Consider the following 22247-nt stretch of genomic DNA (forward strand, 5'->3'; position numbering starts at 1 on the left):
AAGGGAACTCAGCCTCACACTCCTGGCAAGTCTCTGCTCTCAGTGGTATTTATCTGTGCTGGGGCAGGCAAGAAAAGACTGAGATAGCTTTTGCTTTTTTAGCTGCCCTAAAACAAAAAATTAGACATGCGTATGCTATGAAAACAGGATATCAGCTTTTGTCAGAAAGATCACAGGAGGTTTGAGGTTTTTTTTTTTTTTTTTTCCTCTCTCTCTCTCTCTCTTTCTGTATCTCTCTCACCCTCATCCTCTCACCCCAGTTTCTGTGAACACTGAACACATATTTAGAGGTACAGTGGAAGAGATGGCGGTGCCTGAGACACAGCTCTATGCAAAGGTTGCCAACAAACACAGGAACAAAAGCACCTCTTCGCTCCTTGAGTCCCTCTTAACCAAAGGATTCCCAGCTCATATCGCGTGAGTAATGTGCTTCAGCTGCCTTTATGTAGCAAGGGGTACATCTGTCAAAAATTTGAACACAGAGAGCCTGCATTTTTAATTGAGAAAGTTCACCCTTTCTGAGTGATGATGCCTCTACACAGGGATCAGATGTGTCTTGCTTTGAAGTTCTTGTAGAACAGTGTTCTGTTCGTATTCTGAAAATAACCTGCTCTTTATCCGTTACTTAAAATGCTATGTTTATCTATTGAGATCCATATTCTTCTATGTCTTAAGGTTGAGAGGCTTCAAAACAACTTAAGAAAATGATATCTATAACTAACTCTTGGGACAGTTCCTCTTTTATTTTTCACCATTATTATTGAGTTAAATGTGAGTGTATCTTCTATATTAAGTTGTTGTTAGGCCTTGAAAGATCTCTTGTTGAGTTTTGCCGCTGGAACTGTTTTAAAATGGTAAGCTTTTTAACAAATTGACACGTTTTGGTAATATGTTTTAGATATTTTGTTAATATGTTTAGGTATGTTAATATGTATGTTCAACAAAATGTCAAAAAGTTTATCGTTTTTTATTCCTATCTTGAATTGAAATACAAGATAACAATACAGGATTATAATATATCTATAATATAAATACAAGATAATAATAAAGAACGAGATGTTATTCTTGGTAACCTCAACTAAAGAAAGTTTAACTGGGAACAGCATTTGCTCCACTAATAAAAAAGAAGAAACATGGTCACTTCCTTCCCAGACATTGTTCAGATAGTTTCAAATTTCTGGAGGACAACTTTGGATGTATGTGCAGTGGCCAGTTGAACTACATGCTTGTCAACACTTGCTCTTCAGAAAATAACCCCTTTTACATAAATGTCAAAGAACTCCTTATCAAAATTATTTGCAAAGGGAGAGCAGAATGTCTTTGTGGCTTCCATTTTGACTTTTCATTGAAAATTAAACCGGTTGAAAAGGTATAGTACTGAAATGCTGTGTTGTTTTTTCTAAGAACACCTCTTTTTAATGGGACAACCACAGACATAATGGGTACAATTTACAAAGATACTCTGGATTCCTTATTCCCAATCATGCCCAGTGGAATTTTAATCCTGGAGCTTATCCGAGAATCTGGCTCCCTGTGTGTTTAATACATACTGTAATTGATCACCCCAGAGTAATGTGTAGTTTTTAAATTTTCGATTCTGTAGGTGATGATCTTCAAATTTCCTTTGAAACATTTTCTGCTGTTACTGAGATGGGTTTATGCTTCCCAGATCAAAAAAAAACAAAAAGTACCCCAAATATCATGCAAATCAACATAAAATAATATAATGTCCAAAAGTCTTTTTGTTTTTACCTTTGATTTCTCATAATGATTTTTAGATCTTTAAAATTATATTATGTTTTTAGCTTTCTCAGAAGTTCCTGGTTTCAGCTGTAAATCGAAGTACTGAAAAATTGTCCTTTTGTGATATCCTGGCCTGAACAAAATGGAATATCACAATATATCACAATATTGTTCACAGCGTAGAACTTACATGCCAAAGCAATGTTTCCCAAAGGAACAAAATCCATGTATATGGTGATCAAGCCTAGCATCAAGTCAGCAAAATGGGCCTTTTCTCACTCTTAGTCTGCACTGAACTGTGCCAGCGGTCTTATACTTTAGGGAAGCACTAGTTTATTCTGCCTTTAAAGACATAACTTTTAACATAGATTTTCTGGTGTTTTGCCCTACTTCCTATCTGTAGATGTCGATTTTTTTTTAATGTATTATCTTTCCACCTTCCACCTTGTTCATGCGAAGGACATTGGTGACATTTTGAAAGTTCTCATGAGAAAAGGAAATATGAATTAAATTTGTTTCCAGAGAATGACTGTTGCGTATGAAAGAGAAACTTGAGACATTGTCCCTTACCGTGGACTGAGTTTGCATCTGAGTTTGTGGCTCAGATCTGTCTTCCTGATGGATTATGGGAATTTTTAATCCAGTTTTTCAAATTCGAACTCTAAGTATGATTTGCTTTGGTTGTATATATAAAATGTGGGCTCAGCCTGGATTTTGAATTTATCATTAGCAAGAACATTATCCTATGAATACAGCACATCTTACTCTTATAGTCTGTGCACAGATCTGTTACTTAACCCTAAGCAAATCTGGCCGGTCAATAAGGGTGCTAAGGAAATATCTCCAGAATACAAAGGAGGACATCCTGTTGGAAGAATAGGATAATCGTCTTTAAGAAATTAAAGCCTTGCTGTGGAAAAGATTGTCTTGAGGACTTTTCAAAAGTGTTACATAAACATCTTCCAGAAATAAACTACTTCCAGTTGGTCCTATTTGTGCTTGAAAATAGACTTGATGGCTGAAGAATGCCCATTTTTATGTTCCTGGAGTCATGGAAAACCATTTTAATTCTGCTATTTTGACAAACACGTTTTGTTTTTTTCCAGGCAAAAAGCCTTGGCTGCCACTGGTCAAAAGACAATAGAAGATGCTGCAAAATGGTAAGTGCCTGTGATTTCTAAGGAGGACTATCATATCAAACCTGTTAAAAATATTTGTTCATGTGCTGATTCTGTCAGTGAATCTGAAGTCAGCAGCCCTTGCCATAAAAAATCCTGCATTCATTTCATTTGAATTTTATACAGTTTATCTTTCTTTCATTTTTGTTCATGAAGAATAAGAAATAATTTAATGTAACTGCTTACTCTGGAAAGTGAGATTATTTATGGAGGACAAAGGGTAAATCAAAAGCTAGGGAGGAAGGGCTAGTCTTGGGCAAGTGCAGCAACTTTTAACCCAGTGATGATGATCATCTCATATGATCAGCAACACAGGTCAGAGACAGCTGCTCAGATTTAAGCCTCATAATTTATAGTGCTTGTTTAAACAACTGGGCATCAGGAACTGCTTCTGCCTGTGGTTGCTTCTGCAAGCGTAGTTTTTGCCTCTGTGAAGACAACATCATGACCCAGCAGGACACAGAGCTCATACACAAGAACCAGAACTGGAAAAAGGGAAGAAAAAATGAAAGATATGTCCGCCTTGTACTGGTTATCATTACAAATCCATATATTTACAGCATCGAGTATGCAGTAACTGAAAGTGAACACAGCAGTTGTTTTCCCCTGAGAAAGGCTCATGTAAACTAAATTGAAGGGCTGGCAGTCAGAGGGATGAACAATTTGAATCAAAATCACTAATTTAGTCCTGAATATGCTAAGTTTTTTCCTTTCTTCTGAGATGCCCACAGAGCATTCATACATTGATAAATTACTTTTTGTTTTATTTTAATCTGTATTCAAATCAAACCTAATCTCTCTTCACCCTCTCCTTTTTGTTTTATTTTGTTTTTTATTTGTTTGTTTTTCTGCTTCTGTTCTGTGCTTTGTTCTGTTCTGTTCTTGTTTGGGATATTTTTATGAACACACAGAGGAAATTTGACAATGTCATGTTCAACCCAAATCAAAGTAGTATGAAAAACAGCTTTGTCAAGGATACCATCATCCTTCTGAAAATCATCCCCAATATAAAAGCTGTGAAGCTAAATAGATAGAACAAGGTAGAGGCTGAAATCATCTGCAATATAAAGTTTCTGACTTTTGCTTGTGCATTTTCTGGTTTGTCATTTTTGCTTTCACTAGGGTTGAATAGAATTTATAGTGCTTTTTGAACATATTTTAAAACTTCAATTATTTTTCATTTTCTCATTCTCAACTTCTTCTCTTTTGTCTCTTTTTTCTCTTCCAGTTCTCTGCTTCCAATCATGAAAGAGGGAAAATAACCCCACAAAATGACAAAAGCTCTTCTTTTTCTGTCTTTCATTTTCAGATATCTAAAAAAGTAAAGACATGTAATAAAATAGAAAGCACACACAACAAAATAAACAGAAACAAAGTCCCAAAGGCCTTTCTCCATTAATTGATATTCCATAGAGAAAATCTGTGAGCAGCTTTTATTTTAACTTTTCATTTCTAATCTCCAGGGGATAATAATTTTGTATTTCTTTTTTTTTTTCTACTTTCTGCAATGGATGTCTTCATGCAGGGGAAAGAAGAGTAAGTGATGCAAGCACTTACTTTGTATAATATGTTCTCAATTTCAGGTTACACTCTCACTGCAATGATCCCTCTTTGGATGACCCAATCCCTCAGGAGTATGCTCTCTACTTGTGCCCCACTGGCCGCTTGCATAACTGCCTGCAAGAGTTTTGGAAAGAGAGCAGGCGCCAGTGTGGGAAAAATAGAGCTCATGAGATTTTTCCACACATCACGCTTTGCGATTTCTTTACGGTAAGGCACAAAAAACATGCAATGGCCAAATATTGGCTACTGGTGACACTAGGTCACCTGCAGTTGTTTTTCACCAAAAATTCTCCTTGATGATCAAACTAATATGACACAGGTCTAGGAATAAGTATTGGCTCTGTTAGTTTGCTCAGCCCCTGAGGACCACTTTTCCACCACACACTTTAGTTTCCTAACTCAGATCTCAGCATGTATCAAACTACTGAAATGAGTGGGATGATTCAAGGCAAGTGGGTGATAGTTATTTCATGTGTCTAGAGCAACCCTGTTCAGCCTTGGCTGAACAGGTCCGATTAATGGGAAACACTGCTCACAACATGCAGCTCGCCACTTGGATCCAGGACATTAAGCCTTCTTCCCAGGCTGACTGCAGCTGCCTTTAGCCAATGATGTAATAGTGATAATATTTTCATTGGATGAAGGAAGCTTTGGTACTGGGCCTATGGCAAACTCAGGGAAACCCACCCCGCTTCCCTCAGAGTCTGGTTGCTGAACTATTAGCATGATGGCATGTGGTAAAACCTTCCTGTTGAAGCTTGGTCATTGTTATAGAGAGGAGAGCAGAATGTATGGGAAAGAAGGAGAAGAGAGAGACAGATTTCTAGTCAGCAGTGCAGCTGAGTCACTTTGTCTATAATGTAATATGGAAATTAGGCTCTGGAGCCTAATAGGTAGGTAGTTTTCTAGTTCTGAAGATGCTACTGTCCTCCTAGTACTTCTGAATACTGGATGACACTTTAGAGAATGTCTCAACAGAGCTATTTTCCCATGTTTGGGTGGATGTGCTAGCATAAGCAAAGGCTAAGATTCCCTGGTCTAGAAAAACCCAGGAGACAGCTAGAACCCAGTTTCATGCTGCACGTGAACATCAGCTGCATTTGAGATGCACTGAAACAGAAGTAAGGTAGAGCAGGTGGACAAGTTATTACATTCATCATACTTTCACATTATACCCTGCAACTAAGCACAGGCAGTGAACATTATTTTGTTATTAGAGTGTTTTGTTGCAGAATACTGAATATCCTCTTACGCTGTGGCCATTAATCACAATCATATGGAACAAAAGCATTAATTAATAACGAATGCTGTGCTCTTGAAAGGTGTCAAGTTTAAAGGTCTGACCTGGAAGAGATGACCGAATTGTAACCCTCATCTCATGAACCTCAGACATGTTTCAGGTAGCATATTTCTAGGGATATATGTACCTTCCATAAATATCCGCAGCCAGTTCTTTCTTTCTCAGCTGTTGGCGAGAGCTGAACCGGGGAACCTCACACATGGAAAGTGAGACACATTAAACTGGCTTCCACCTTCTCCTCCCGACTCGTCCCTCTGCTATCTCCTGACTTTACAAGTCTCCTGCAGCTCATGGACTTGCACATAGTGCTGGGTACTCAGTGGAGCCTGTGGGACAGTTCTTGCCCTAAATGTGGTCTCCAGTTCCTCCCACAAGAACCAGTACGTCAGTGCTCTCCTTTAGCACATCCACTGGCTTGTCTGCGTAGAGCTTGCATGACTTGTAGGAAGTGCAAGACAAGTGTGCTGTGGTGGTGGCTTGCAAGTGGAGTGTTGGATGGCGAAAATGCCTAACAGAGAATGACTGTTTAAATAGCAAGTGGAAGTGCTTTAAAGGTTAACATTGGTGAGTTCAAAAGACAGAGTCATATAGAGGGTGATGCACCCATGTTGTGAGCAAATAAACTCCGCTGTCAGAACAGAGCGCAATAGATGCTTTGGACCTTCCCCACCACCCAGATAGCTACGGTTTCCTTTTTTGTAGCTCCTTCCCTCTCTTGGGGTCTTCCTTTCAACAGATTGACCCAATGTAAAGACTAAATGGAGCAAATAGCTCAGTTAAGGGGAAGAAAATGTAAGGAGAGGGAGCACTGTTAATGTTTGTGTCTTTGGCTGAATGGCACAAATGCCATCTTCATCTTTTCGTTTCTTCAACTGCTTAATTACCAGTTTTTGCTAAGGTATGTCTTGGTACAATCCTCTGATTTGCTGTAATTAGAGCATTAAAAATTATCTGACACAAATTCCTTGTGAATTTTACTATGTATGCAGCTCAGCATATGAGATTTTGAAGGTTTAATAGGACCAATTTCAGCTAAAGACTGCATGATAACAATAATACAAATTCTTACTTAAAATTAGAGAGGAAAGTCATAACAACTGCATCATTTCAGACCAGCTACTTATCAGATGGTAAAAAAATTTTGGTCCTTCTCACCTAGCCTAGATACACCTAATGATAAAACTGTCTCCTATTGCAGCACCAACACACTATGCTGACCAAACTGCCCTATAGTAGTGATTTTAACACTATGAATTTCAGCCCATTTCAAAGATCTGCTAGCTTTCTCAAGAAATCTATCTTCCATTTTGCTTCTAGTATCTCTATATGAGACAGTCTAGGAAAATGGTTGTTAGTATGTTTTGTAATGTATGTATGTTAGTATGTTCTTCTGTTTTCTTTCAGTGTGAAGACCAGAAAGTGGAATTATTGTATGAGGTCTTAAAGCGAGTTGGTGAAAGCTTTTCACAGTGCTTTCCACCATTCATTTCCCTATCACTACATTCATCCACCAGCTACCTTGGTTTCTTTGTTGGGGAAAGCCATGCAAATATCCTCAAAGAATTTGCTACTGCATTCTCTGCAGAGGCTTCAGCCTTAGCAGGTAGGATAAACATCAATTGGGAAATGAGTGGATTGTAGAAAAACAGCTTAGATGTGATGCTGAAAGCACCTCTTGTGCCTCTGGAGGTGCTAAGTTGATATTTTGCTACAAGCCAGCACAGTTTCTTCCTGCAGAATGGAAAATAATATGTCTAGGATCTTTTTGTAACTTGTTTTAGATTCTGAAGACACAATGCTTTTGCCAAAATGAGTAGACAAGAAAAAAGAAAACTGCTCCAAATTTTTGTTAATTTCACCTTCTTTAGGAAATTCAGGCAAAGGTTTTACTTGGCAACATCTTGCAGGCAGCTGATGGGTAGAGCAGTCCTTCAAAATGGTAGTAACTCTTAGTTTACTGAGCTTTTATACTGTGCTTCTTTCCAATGATTTTGAAAATGTGTTGAAGGTTATTAATTTTTGTGCAGCTACATAAGAGTTCCTGTGGGATTGGCTTTGTTTGGGTTATTTCTTCCTCATTGTGTTTTTGTATACATTTCTTCTCTTGAGCTGCAAGACGAAACGGTTGGCTGTGTAACTTGACAGGCTAATGATCTAGATATTCAAGATGGGCAGAGGTATAATCCTCCTATTCCTAGGCCTCCATACCTAGCCCCTGCTTCTTCTTTATCTCACCAATGACTGGATATCATGACTGGGTGGAGACAGTAGGAAAATAGAAAAGATGTCTCACATGCAGCCTTGTGAGACAGTAGACCTTTCTGTCTTTGAAGGTGTTCATATCTCTGTGGCCATGCTGGAAAGGAAGACAGAAACGAAAGAAAGAAGAAATACAATCAGCAGGCCTGGATTTTCCCTGGTGCTCATGGTGCTCCCCTCTGTTCTTGAGTTTGAGTCACCTGTTTCCTTTCAGTGGTTATGTGCCAGATAGTGATCTCTCTCAACCCCTACATTGCTCATCTGAAGGGCAGCAAGGACAGACAACTATTTGGCACTCATGTCACAGGTGACTGCAGTACCTTGTCCATTAGCATTTAGCAGGGTAAAAATGCAATATAGAATTGCAGGTGTATATTCTAAGCCAAGCACTTCTGCTGCCCTGGGATTGCCAAAAGCCTGGGCTGTGAGGAGAAGGAGAGCCTAGGATTTGGGGGTAATTTTCCAATGAAAAGGGCCTCCTCCCCCATGTTCAGCCTCACATCCACACTGCCTGTTCTCCATAAAACTCATGCTATTGCCTGCCCTTGCAGCAGAGCCTTGCAGGAGCTCACAGTTGCCTTTGCAGTCATGTTTCTGATTTCACAAACTGGGTTGCTGCATGGAGCAGGGTCCATCAGCTTTGAGACCTCTTCATAAAGCATATCAGTAAAGTCCTGGTTAAAAATAATTGCTGCTCCTCCTCCTTCTTGCATGCAAGTTTATCCTTCACACAGATCACTTCTGTAGCCTGGTATAGCAGGCAGCTGTGCTGGCAGCTGTGAAGCTGAGGATGTGGTGAGCTGCTGCCTGAGTGGGTTGTAGCCGGAGCTTGAGGTGGAGGGGAGCCCCATAGCCCTAAAGGCAATGTGCTGTCAAACTGCACCCTGTGAAAGCAAAGATAGGCTAGGAGATTGCCCCCAAAGCAGCTGTCAGAGAGGCAGGACGATGTGGCTCACAAATCATGAGACTGTGCACCAGTGCAGAGTCTCACAGGCGCTTTCATTGCCATAAGCTCTGCACTCAAATTTAACTGATTTTTTTTTTCATTTTTTTCCATTGTGGTAAGCTAAAGAGGCTTTGAGCATGCCAAACAGAAAGAAATGAGGGACAGGGAGCACAAATGTTACTTATTTGTTTGCTGGTTTTGCAGGAAGGAGGTACTCTGCTGTAAGTTAAGTCAAAGGTGCTCACAGGGCAGTACTGAAGAAGAGGCTTTAGGGCCAGCCACAGGAATCATTGGTGGTTCAGATTCACACCCAAGTCAATCACAGAATTAAACCTTCTTGGATCAATTCAATTTTTTTTATTTTTTTTTCTCAGTGAAATAGAGTCAACATTTAGGCTTTGTGTCAAATGAAAATGTTGCTCTGGCCCGAATCAGAGTATGAAAAGCCAAGGAAGTGAAGGCACTGAGAAGAAAACACCATCTTCTAGCATGATAGCCAGTATTTCAATAGTTAGACCATTTACCCAGGGACAAAACTTCAAAAGACTTTCTGCTCAAGGAGATTTGAACCCATCCCTGCCACCTCCCAGGGGCACATCGGACACAGCTTCACGTAGATCATGTGAAAATGAGGTCACCTTAGGCTTTCGTGATGGAGCTCCTCTAATTTACCTCGAATAACTGAACCAGGGAGCACTCTCGACGTGCTGTTGCATAGTATAATGACCTGACCACATCCCCGAGAAATAGGTACTAATTCCTGCTCCAGTGACAATCACGTGAAACTGAATCATCAGTGGAGACTGACGGGCTTTGATCCATGAATAGCTTTGTCTGGGAGATAAAAGTTTGAAGCATCTAGAATTGGAAGAGGAATTCAAACTCTATTCATTCTTCCCCAGAGAAAAACAACCCTAAGAATAATAAATAAAACCAAATCTACATGGAGATTTTTTTTAACTGTCTTTTCCGGGCTGAAGCTTAGAAGCAAATACAGTGTAGATCTGTGAATATTTCAGTATGATTAAAACCACGATATTCAGAAAAACAGCTATTCAATACACATAGGATCAACTCTACCACTAAGCACTGATATTTTCTGTATCATGCCAATGATAAGGATAAATCAACAAGAAGAACATTAGGTGACCTTTGTTTCTATTTTGTGACATTAGCTGATTGTTTTATTTTTAGATTGCCATGTGAAACCCTGCCACAAACAGGTCCATCTTACTTTGGCTCACAAGTTTTATCCTCACCATCAGAAGACATTGGAGCAGCTGGCCAAATCCCTCAACCCAGGGGAGGCCTGCCAGTGGGTAGCTGCTCTCTATTCAAGGGATATGCGTTTTGTGCATTACCAGGTACTGCCATCAGAGTTATTTGTTTTTCTGACTCATTAATTAAAATCTTTTCTGCAGCCATCTTGCTTTTTTCACAAACAAAATCAGTGCAAGCACACTACAATATTTCAAAATGCAAGGTTGTTCCAAGTATCTCTTCAAGGTGAAAAACTGTATCCTTTATCCACTGTAAAAGATACCTTTATGGTAGATCTGATTCCAGGAAAGCTAAACTTGCAATGACACAAGAAAATAAAGAGACAGGACATAATCTTTTAATATTTGCTAGAACTGGCCAGATCACAACTTTGCAGTAAAATTCCATTCGGTAAAATTACATTATTTTTGATTGTTCCAATGCAGGTTAAATATCAGAGAGCAGGGCACAGTTCACTGATGTTGAAAACAACCGACATTATTCCTGCTGTCTTTTCCAAATTTAAACTATAGAATGATAAATGGTCATTATGTCAGCTCTGCATATCATTTTAGTATAAGTCTTGTATTGGATTTTGGTCAGTCAGTAAAGCTGCAAGTTGATAATTGTTAGTTGATAATAGTTGATATAATAATAGTTGATACTGCAAGAGTTGGTAATGCTTTGAATGCAGTTGATAATGTCTTATTTTAAATCAGTATACTTTTTTACAGGAAAATGAAGCATTTTTATGAGTACCGAATGCCTATTTTTACATATATAGTATATGCGTTATTTTTTTTTCCTTTGCTGAAGTATTGTTAAGCAACAAGTTGCAGAGCATAAAATAGATAGGTTGCTTTGTAGAGTACAGAGTTTAAAAAAGCGTCCTCCAAAATGCTGTAGCACATAAAACAGCTATGTCCTGTGTGTTTTCCTCCAGACTCTGAGGGCTGTCTTCCAGTATAAGCCTCAGAACATCGATGAGCTAATGATAAATGTGGGAGACTTCATATATGTTGACCCAACACAGCAATCTGATGTGAGTGAAGGCTGGGTGATTGGGACCTCACACCGGACTGGCTGCAGAGGTTTTATTCCTGAAAACTACACAGAGAGAGCCAACGAGTCAGACACTTGGGTCAAACACAGGTAAGTTGTCGCTTGTCCTATGTCAGAGGTATTGTAGAGTTCATCCATGCTGTTAGCTGTTGGCTGCCAGGTGCAAGCTGCAGGTGGTGTGGGCAGAAGAGAGCTTGCCAAAGCATGCCTAAACATGCCAAAGACCATCTCCTAGCTGAAGGAGATGAATGCTCAGGAACTAGCATTTCTGCAATAAAAGATATGAGACAGCCACCCATAGAAACCCCAAGTGCATTAGTTCATCTGCTGAAAGGTTAACCTCTGCTTGCTCTTGAACAAACGTAACATCCTAATAAATGTTAAAAAAATGTGTTCTGTAGTGCAGATTGAGACTTCAGGCTGGGTTACTACTTTCTTCTTTTCTCTTTTATTCTTTTCATTTTAAGTGGTGACAAAGCTAACTTGAAACCTAAAAATGCATCACCTTGAGCCCATCCTCATTTTGTTGATTCACCCATATCAACAGGCATCTGTCTGGCTTCCTGCACTTTGCTCTGTAGCTGTCAGCACTACTGATGGTACTTGTAGATTAGATCCAATTTTTCTAAGATGGAGCTGTAGGCACAGTCCTTGCTGAGTCCATAGAGACAGATAGGAGGTCATGAGGTAACATTTTCCTTTCAAAGTTAATCTTTAGAAGGCTGGCACACAATACATGCTGTCAGTTACCATTATTTTAACCTCCTTCTGCTACTGTGCCCTAGCTACTGGACAGATTCTAGCTAAAGAGCAAAGTTATAAACTGGATAGCAAGTGTGTGAAGATTGTTGAACAGAATATGAATCTTGACTCTCACACTCTTATAAAATGGCATGACTTAAAGATCCTTTCTATTTGTGTGTGCACCCATGTTTGTGTTGTGTGTGTGTGTGTTGCTTCTACTTTTTCTACAGAGAATATGCTTTTGTACCAGCTTCGAGATTTTTCACCCAAGCTGAAAATGAACCTAATGTAAAGCTGAATGGAGAAGTCCATAATCCAGTTATGTCAAGAAGTCTAACCAGTATACTTTCAGCTCAGGTAATTGAGGTTTTTTTTTTTTCCCTAGTTTTGTCAAGTGCTTGTGCAAATATACTCTTAAATAAAAACTTTTGTAATTTTAATAATATCTTCCTGTTTCTTTCTCATATTGCCATGTTATAGTGTAATGCTCATACGTATATCTGCACACGCATAAACTCACACTATATGGTATAGCATCTCATATACACTTGACAATGTGTACCTTCCTTCATAAATCTCTTTTTATTCCTCTTGCAATAGCACAACATTTAAAATGCCTGCTTAGCTTTCTCTGCACAGACTTAGCAGAAAATCTGTGCAGAGATATAGGACAAATCTCACAAATAAGATGCAGACACAAGGAAAAATAGTTTTCTCAAGTTTCCTATTCCCTTGTCTTCCAGAAGAGTTCATAGTAGAGTAGCTACAACAGCTTTAGTTAGTTGTTTTCACTTCAGATTTTTGTCATTTTCATGAACAAATTCTAAGGATTTTACCTTAATGGCTAACATGGTTTCAGATCTTAGTACATTTAAATATTTTATCTCAAGATGACTGTGTGAATGTCTGTAAGAGAGACACTTTTGCAAGACTCACACATCTTCCTCCAGTTCTCAAGTGCTCTTGTCCCCTCTTATCTGGCTTAGATCTGTGGCACAGCCACCTCTTAGCCTGAAGACGTTAATGCCTGCAGTCTAGGAGTTTCCACAGCCTCTGAGCTCCTCCCAAGCAGCAGAACAAGACCACAAAACCTTAGTTTTGAACTCTCATCTTCTCATGGGGGATGATTAGTGTCTTGCAGCATAAATGCAGTGCTATTCTGTGTTTAACAGAATAAGTGAATATAAATCTCATCTCGCTTCTTAAGAATTCCCTCTTCTGCTTCTGAAGATACACATCTCTAACCTCTGTGTTGCAGCAGTGGCACTGTGATAGGTTAGTACTGAGACAGTTTTAAGTCTTTGACCTGTTCCTCTTTATCTTTTCATGTATATCTATGTGTGTTGTAAACTAACCCCAAACTTATTAGAATATATTTGCAATTCCACACAGTCTGATTTAAAAGCTAGCCACAGGGAAGATCTAGGTTCACTATTGATTTGGCCAAACACATTTATAAGAAGTATAAAGCAGTTAAAATTGTTGTCTTCACTGGGAAAAGAGAAAAAAAAAGGCTCCCTGTTAGCCCTGGTGTAGCAAAGGGCATTACAGCTAAAATCCGTTAGTTTACAGTCTCTTTTGTTTATATCAGTCATATAATATATATTACATGATAATTATTTCCCTTACAAATATTAAAAGTTTTGTTATGAGCACTGCCTTTTACTAGTGTAAATATAGAGTTAAAACCTAATTTGTAGCCCACGAAAGTCGGAGATGTCTTGCCTTTGCCTTTGCAATAGGGAGTTGATCAGGCTTACTACCTGGTCTAAAGACACTCCTCCATTATAGTAACTCCTTAGCTCCTTTCTCTCACTTGCAGTGCTTTTTTGTGCTATACACCTTTCAGGGATAGACAGCTGTCCTTACTCTGTTGGTCAACATCTAGACAGTGGAATCCAGACCTTTTATGCATGTTAAATATACCATCATCAAACAAACAAACAAACAAAAATCCAAAAAATTTTATACAGCTTTCTCAGAACACCACTATTCGAAGAGGTCTACTGGTGATGCGCCATGGTGAAAGAGTTGATCAGGTTTTTGGGAAGTCCTGGCTTCAACAGTGCTTAACTGCAGATGGTGAGTAAGAGAATGGAAGTTCTTACCAAACCCGAACCAAAACCACTAGATATTCAGCCTCAAGGATCCAAGAAATTCAAACTCTTTCAGGTGAATCTAAGTGCTGAGAAGGAAGAGTGAATAACATTGTAAGGTCAGACAAAACACTGTTCTGGTCTGCACACTAATCAGTCTAACTTGGTGAGGAAGAGCAAGTACAAACAATGATGGAAATGATGTCAGCATTGACCTAATTTGAAGTTGACTCTCTCTCTCCAAAAAAAAAAAAAAAGAAAAAAGAAAAAAAGAAAGTATGCCTTTGGGTACAGAAAACCAATCGAAAGCTGGGAAATACTCATTGAGGAGGGGAACAGGGAGAAGGGCAAGTTCAGATGGAAGCTTTATGCTGAAAGTCTTGTTATCCTGGGGTTCTTCTACATGATGATGAATTTTACACTAGATAATGAGGATGGTACTTTCTGGCACTATAATCAATTAATTGATTTCATTTTTATTTAGTAGATTTTTTTGTCATTTTGGCAACAGGAATAGAACATTGATATGGAGTGAATATTTGTCTTATTTGAGTCCCACAATGCAAATTCTTGTCACTTTCTGCCCTCTTGCAAAGCAGAGGTTGCAAAAGAGATGTTATTTTGTTAGGACAGGTGACTTCCCAAGTCAGTATTGTGACCTTAAAATGTCATCTCCTTAAGGTAATAGTAGCCATTTCTTTTTTTTTTAATCAGTGAGATGTTATGTCTTTACTGGCAAACTAATCCTTATAGATATCTGAGCTCAGACATTGTCCTCCAAACTGTTTAGTTAATACCTAACTCCTTGGCACGATCTTGGTTAATGATAGCTTTCCTTCATCCGCAGTTTCTAGAAGACGTTTCGGGCACAGCAAAGACTAGAGATTGCTCCTTGTGGATAGTTTGGATGTTTGGAGTTGGATGTTAGGAAGAGAGTTTCATTCTTTGGGCAAATGTCTTCCTTTGCCACTGGGTGTTATGGCCAGGAAAATAGGTCCCAGCCTGTTTTGTTACCAGTACAGGAGTAACTTTGACTTCCAGTCTGGGTTCTTAGAATCAACTATGCAAGAATTAAAAAAAAAAAAAAAAAAAAGATAAAGCTCTTACAGTGAGATGAAACATGGTATTCAGGTACTGCCTCCTTCATACTGCAGCAAAGTGTTCCACCTCCTTTCAGGAAAATACCACAGAGCTGATCTGAACTTTCCTTCCAACCTACCAAAACGGAGAGACAGCATGAAGCAATTTGAGCACGATCCTCCTTTATCTTGCTGTGGTATTTTTCAGTCAAGACTTACAGGTAAGCGGGATAATATTCCATTACAAACTCAGGCGTTTGGGAAAAAAGTTTTCATCATGTGTAAAAATTCATGCTGTCCTTTCAGTAGAAATACTTCCAAGCAGTGTTCTTTATGATAATATGCTTCTAGGGGAAAATATTACAAGATCTTGTTATATAGTAAAAAAGAGAACTGTTTTGATTGCTCTTCTTGGACAGACAGCCTGCCAGTTCCTGGCAAGGAGTGCTGAAATAAAGAAGCTGCTACACAACACATGTCTTCCTGCATGTGTGTGAGGAACTAATGTGTTATGCAGCATTCATTAACCAGGTAGAGTGAGAAGTAGAGTATCTGGCCTGAGGAAGCAGATTCATGGTCAGCTATGAGGTAGTTGAGTGATGTGGGCTGGTCTAACTATATTCACTTTTAAGATGAAGCCGTTTCTGCACCCCGAGCATGCAAGTCTGACTGTGACAATAAAAATCTGGAGCTCTGATGATTTAGAAATATGGAGACAGCCAAATTCCCTAGGTACCATTTGCAGATTTGGGATTCATCTTCCATAATTATCTTTCTTCCATAATTATCTTTCTTCCATAATTATCTTTCTTCCATAATTATCTTTCCAACATTCCCTTTAAATTGTTATTGCCATCAGAATGAGCTTTCTACTTAGTGCAGTCACACAACAGTGTGTAAAAATGAATAGATAGGGGCTGTCAATATATCCCACATTGATGGAAATAAAACATCCAAGAATTTTTTTCTATAAGAAATTATTTTCAGTATTTTCTCATCTCTAATGATCAGTAAAAAAACAACTCACATGGCTGTTTCCTTGCAGGAGAAGCTCTGCTGGACCAGGAGGTGGCAGTCAGCTATGTATACTCATCACCTGCACTCCGCTGCATACAGACAGCTCAATACGTCATGGAAGGTAAGGGAGAAAAACTGAGTAGGGCTTTTTTTTTTTTTTTTTCCCATGGAGAAAGAGTCTCTGTCTAATTTTTATGAACTCTCTGAGATGTACAATTAAGACATTGTACAACTCCATGGTTGTTTATTGTTATATATATAAGCAGGAAAGAAAAGGTCATTTTATCTAGCTGGTAATGTAGGCAGTAAAAAACTGTTGCCATGTGTGTAATCTTAATAGGATGATATTTTTAAGTTGAATCATCTCTAGTTATGATGGAATCTAGTATGATATGGAATGGACATGTGAGGTAGGATGTTGCAGGTTGCAGCATTATCAAGGTCTTCTCTTCCAAACCTTTTCTGGATCTTTCAGATGATCACAGCAGAACTCCAGATGTAATAATAATTTAAGAATTTTCAGTGCCTTAATATTAGTCAGGCAGGAGAATGATGCTTTTTTCAGTTAATCAACATGATCCTCTTTTGTTTTGCAATCCTCTTTTTGTTTTGGCATTTTGTTAATGAAAATTTTGCATCAAATATGGGCAATGTACAGTCTGAATGTAGCACTTTGAGTGGATCTTTCTAAGAAACTTTTTTTTTTTTTCCAGGCCTTAAATTAGATCAAAAACTCAAAATTAGAGTGGAACCAGGACTCTTTGAATGGACAAAGTGGGAAGCAAGCAAACTAATTCCTAACTTTATGACTATGACAGAACTGACTGAGGCCTCTTACAAAGTAGATACAAGTTACAGGTAATTGATGCCTATCTATCTGTAAAAAAAAATATTCTTTATGAGATTTCTTTTATTCTTTTCTCAGCTCTTATATGTCATAAACCATTGCTGCATTAGAAATGGGTGATTTTGATCAAATTGAATTCTGCATGATCCTTTGACAAAATAAGATGTGGCGTCAGTTGCCTTGTGACAAGCATCAATTACATTTACTGCTCTGACACAGAGACAAACCATTTTCTTATATGAACGTGTGCACACATTTGAGAATTTGTTCCCAAACAAATACTCAGAACAAGCGGTCTGCATACACAGGCCTCAGAAGCAACAGTTACATCAGAAGAAGAAAGTGATGGCTGTTCCCATGCTCCCTGGGGAAGAGCCAGGTGGAAGCAAAACAGACGAGTGTTAGGGTAAATGATTCCAGCCCCTGGCCAAAACAGGCCAGCTATCGTTCAGATTTTGGAGGCAGGCAGGATAACAGCATTTCACTGTGACTGATGTTGGTGCCAAACTCAGTGGGGGAAGGGTGTCATGAGTTCTTCAAAGATTACTGCTGTGCTGCTGTGTTCAGCAAAGACTTTTGGAGGCCCTCACAGTCTGGGGTTTGATGCAGTTTCTGAGCATTTGCAAACCACGGCAGAGCAGGAAATGATAAGCCTCCATTCAACCTAACTCCTCGTCTTGCTCGCAGACCAGGCAGCTCTGTGTCTGCAGTGCACAGCCAGATCCAGGAAATTACTCAGCTAATAAAAGTGAGTATCTCTGGGGCTTCCCACCTATATAAGAAAGGGGGAAAGGAAGCTTCTCATGCCTTAACCGATTTCTTACGATGAGGTTTCTTCATTTTAAGGTGCATAAAATCTTTCCTTTTCTTGCGTCATAGCATGTTCCGGTGTGTTTTAACAACAACAGCCTGTTTTCCCCATTTTTTTCTACACAGACTCACTCGCCTCAAAAATTAACCAAACTTCCACATAGAAAAGGTACAAATGGGGAGCTGTGAAAAGTTCAGTGGGAAAACTCTGAAGAAGCCTTAGCTACAGCTTCCAGACCCCACAAAACTCACTCAGATCAAGACAGAAAAAGAACAGATGAACTCTAAACTCACACATATCATGCTGTTTTCTTGTTTGCTTCCTGCCACATGCAACATCCAAAATCAACTGGTTCCAGGAGGCAGCTTTACTATACTCACCCCATCAGTGAGGACTTGGGCCGAGGTCGCCTGTTTCTAGCACCACCAGGAGGCAACACAAATGAGTGATGTTGAAGCTGCCCAGGTCTTGTGTGGCTGAGATAAAATCATTTTGAGATTCAGTCACTCAGTTGAGATCATCTCCAAGATGGGTGTCTAGGCTAATATAATTATCTAGCCTTCTCGTTAGTGGAAAGACAGGGACATCTCCAGAGACGGATTTTATGTCTTATGTCTTATAGTAGTAGTTTATATGTCAGACACATTACACAGCATGAATTGCCCTCTGCAGGAGCTTATTTATTTATTTTAGGTGACTTAAGTGGACACCAAAAGAGTAAACAGCTAACATTGGTGAGATTGATTTTGACTCTCTTTTCCCATCCTTTCAATCACCATAGAGCTGGTATGAGAGGGGATCGTCACTGTCCCAAGGCAGCATAAACTCTGCCTTCTACCATTCCTGCTCTTGGAGAGTGCTTACTGCAGACTCTCAAGAGATCTGCCTTGAGAACCAGCCCCACTGCTGCACCTTCCATGCTTGAGAAATGTTTAGAACATAGAGCTTCCTTCCTTCTATGAAAGCTGCTTATTTCTTTCCTCTTCACTCCATACATGAAGGACAGATCCCTCTTCTTCTTCAAAACAATCCTTCGCAGACTATTACCACATCTTTTCAGTCTTTTTCTCCGAGTTGAATTCTTTTTATCTTTCCTTGCAGGCAGTGCTTTCCAGTTCACTGCTGTCCTCTGGATTATCTCTAGTTGGTCCTCATCACACTCGAAGTATAGCACTCATAACTGGACATAATACTGTCACCAAGACCTTAAGCTGGGCTGAACACTTAAATTGTTCTTTAGCCTGGTAGCCACCTGGGCCACTGCCCGCTTCCACGTATACCAAATAGAAGCTAAGATATGGATACCTACTCTTCTTTGGGGATGCTCAGTTCATTTGCTGGACAAGCAGTTAATAACATGGTTAATATTGAAGGGACAGAGATGCTAAAGACCAATACATTACAAAGTTGCAGCTCTGTCAAATGACTGACCAGCTTTGGTTCCCCATTTTAGACTTCTCTGGCCTAATCAGAATTAATACTAACCGTAGATAATAATCTAGAATGAGCCTGTCACCAACTTTTATCATGCATTCTCTACTTCTGCAGCTTGTACTGACATAATGTACTGATGGGTTCATCTAGGAAATATATTATGGCATCATACCTTATGGCAATATGTTAACCTAATCTCACTACTGCTATTCATGGGATAAGAAGGCAATTGAACCAGGTGAAGGAGGGTAGGTTTGTTTGTAGAAGAAAATCACCATCCTGCATTGTATCACAGCATGTGCCTAACTACACTTGCTAGATGTAGCTGTGAGCATCTCTGGTTCCCATGCAAGTTATATTAAGAGGATGAAATAAAAAAATATGAAATGAGTTTCAGCATGCTGAATTCTGTCATAAAGAATGCCATGGCATGGCATGGACCTGCATGGACACCTTGATAATAGAGATAACTAATTGTTGCAGGCACTTTAGCCCGGAGGACAGGACACAGACAGGACATGGCTGTAAGATTTAGGCAGAAGGTTTAATGGAAAATACTATGGAAGAGGATAATGTTCCATGCAAGCTGTGATATCAGTATGCCAGCCATATCAGTGGATAGGCTTGTTTGCTTTTAATCAATCAATTGCCTTTTCTCTGGCATGCTCATTCAATAGTGCTGACATTGTCCCAGTATTAATCTACACACTTTCTTGTGATTTTATTGCCAGGAGTAACTTCCCACTCTCTTCTCTGATGCCATCAGAAACTTATGAAGAATATGTAAGCAGAAGCTCCACAGTTATAAAACAGATAGTCACTGCCTGCCCCAGCAAAGGTAAATGTTTCAGATCTTTGTACATCTCATCACGCACTTTCAGCAACAGCTTCAGAAACTGGCAGAGATTTGCCACTAGAAGCACAGGTTTTTGGCATCATCCAGCATTTAAGGCAGACACTTAGACCTTGGCCAGAACTATGCCATATCAAAATCTATATGAAATTATGTACTTATATACATCATTGCAAAAATATAATCTTTGTTTGGCATTTCTATGTCAGGATATAGCTCAACATGAGACAATATGTTTTTCTGGAAAGCTACTTTTTCTCTTTCCCTAGGAAGTGCTTTTTCTTACCAGTGGCATGCATACAACACATCAGACTTTTTCTGACCAGTACAATACGCTCTGCCACATTTGTCAAAGAGGTTTACAAAGACAAAGAGGCCCAAAACTGCCTCACCTCTATCAACATAGACATCAGGCAGTGCTGCAGCTTCCTTACTGCTTTTCTTGGGTTATTCTCATATATCAGGTGTCATCCTCATTGTGGGCCATGGCTCCTCCTTGGCATCTTTCACTCGGCCTCTGATAGGGCTCCCAGCCAGAGAAAGCGGCGACTTTGCTCAGGTGGTCCGAAAGGTAAGAAGATTTTCCCAGCAGGAAGTTCTCTCTTTGCATTATTATATTTAATAAGAAGCTTGCTTATACCATTTGGGATACATGTATACAAGCTAATACCAACCAAATTAATACCCTCATTACAAAGGGAAACTCAGGTAGTTTTAGCATAGCGTTGATGATCAAGGCAGGCTTTTCTATCCATGAATTGTATGTGTCTAGAGACCAAGTCTTTGGAGAAAAGTTTTATGCAGCTTCCACAGAAAGACAATGCAAGATAATAGTAACACAACAAGAGCATTTGAAAACCTCGCTGTCTGAATCTGGTCTCCTTAGTAGAGGAATAGGGGTAAGAGTCTCCTCTCTCCTCCCAGTGCTGCTGTGAGTCTAAAATTAGCTATATTCTGTGAGTCATTCTTTAAGAAGTTGTGTGGTTATATACCTTATTTGCTCATCTTCAAAGTGAAATGGAAATGGGTTTCTTTGCCAGCTTTACAGTTCAGGTCTGCACTTGAGACTTGGTGACCAATATTTCCTATGTTTTGTTTTCTATGTTGGCACCAGTAGCAGATTTCTTCATCCCAGTTTACCTTTTGTCCAGGACGTACTGTAATACCAGCTGTTCTGGTATTTCCAAAGGAAGAGGCTTTAACTGTATTTTTACTATCAGTATGATACATAAGAAGTGAATACAGCTTGATCATCAAATCCAGGTATAAATTCGGGAGTATGACACAAGCTCAGCTAGTATCCAACAGGCCTCTTTTCCGTTTTCAGTTCATCTCAGAAGTAGCAAAATATCCTGGTGTTTATTCCCAGAATGTTCTCATGATGTATTCTCTTATGATTTGTAACAAAGCTCTGTCCTCCACATCAAAGTGAAGACTCTGCTAGTAATTCCTGCTTGTGTTTTTCTTTCCTAGATCCCTTCTCTGGGCATGTGTTTTTGTGAAGAGCTTAGAGAGGAGAACAAATGGCAGATGGTTAATCCACCAGTGAAGACATTAACTCATGGAGCAAACGCAGCATTTAATTGGAAAAATGGCATCCTAGATAATTAGATGTCCAGCTCTGTCTCTGAAATTGTCAGAAATGAGAAGGCAGTTTATTACTCAGCACAGAAGAGGGATTCATCCACATTATTTACAATTCTTGGGAATTACTCTGTCAGAGTTGCCGAAGCACAATAAGAACTTCTGAGTTTGGTGTCTGCGGTTTTTTTTTTTTTCAATTTCAGTGACTGAGAAGAAGAAACTGGCTTAAAAGTGAGAAATAATTATTCAGAGAATATAGAATACAGAATGACCTCATTACCTCATTTTAAATTCCATTGCAATTCTATTACAGTCACTGAAGAAACCATTGTTGCATCTTCCAAGAGCAAAACATAGCCAATAATAATTACTTTTTTCATGCACTAGAAATGTTCAGACAAACTGAGATATCTGGCCTAGAAAAGGTCATCTAGACCATTCTCCCACCTGAAGAGGAGATCAGTGCTATCT

General features: G+C 39.2%; 1 protein-coding gene across 1 annotated transcript; it reads left to right on the forward strand.

Annotated features, from left to right (window-relative positions):
* The first annotated feature begins 277 nt into the window (after window positions 1–277).
* On the forward strand, window positions 278–21803 carry UBASH3A (ubiquitin associated and SH3 domain containing A). The gene is made up of 14 exons (XM_088530632.1): window positions 278–417; window positions 2850–2903; window positions 4505–4691; window positions 7189–7387; window positions 10184–10353; window positions 11193–11401; window positions 12286–12412; window positions 14038–14137; window positions 15329–15451; window positions 16276–16368; window positions 16961–17105; window positions 20071–20177; window positions 20657–20763; window positions 21666–21803. The coding sequence occupies exons 1-14, from the start codon at window positions 305–307 to the stop codon at window positions 21801–21803; spliced, it is 1872 nt and encodes a 623-aa protein (XP_088386758.1). The 5' UTR covers window positions 278–304.
* The last annotated feature ends 444 nt before the right edge of the window (window positions 21804–22247 follow it).

The sequence above is a fragment of the Tinamus guttatus genome, unplaced genomic scaffold (genome assembly GCF_059628265.1).
Source record: "Tinamus guttatus ecotype Peru unplaced genomic scaffold, ASM5962826v1 Tinamus_guttatus_pri_ptg000384l, whole genome shotgun sequence".
NCBI lineage: Eukaryota > Metazoa > Chordata > Aves > Tinamiformes > Tinamidae > Tinamus > Tinamus guttatus.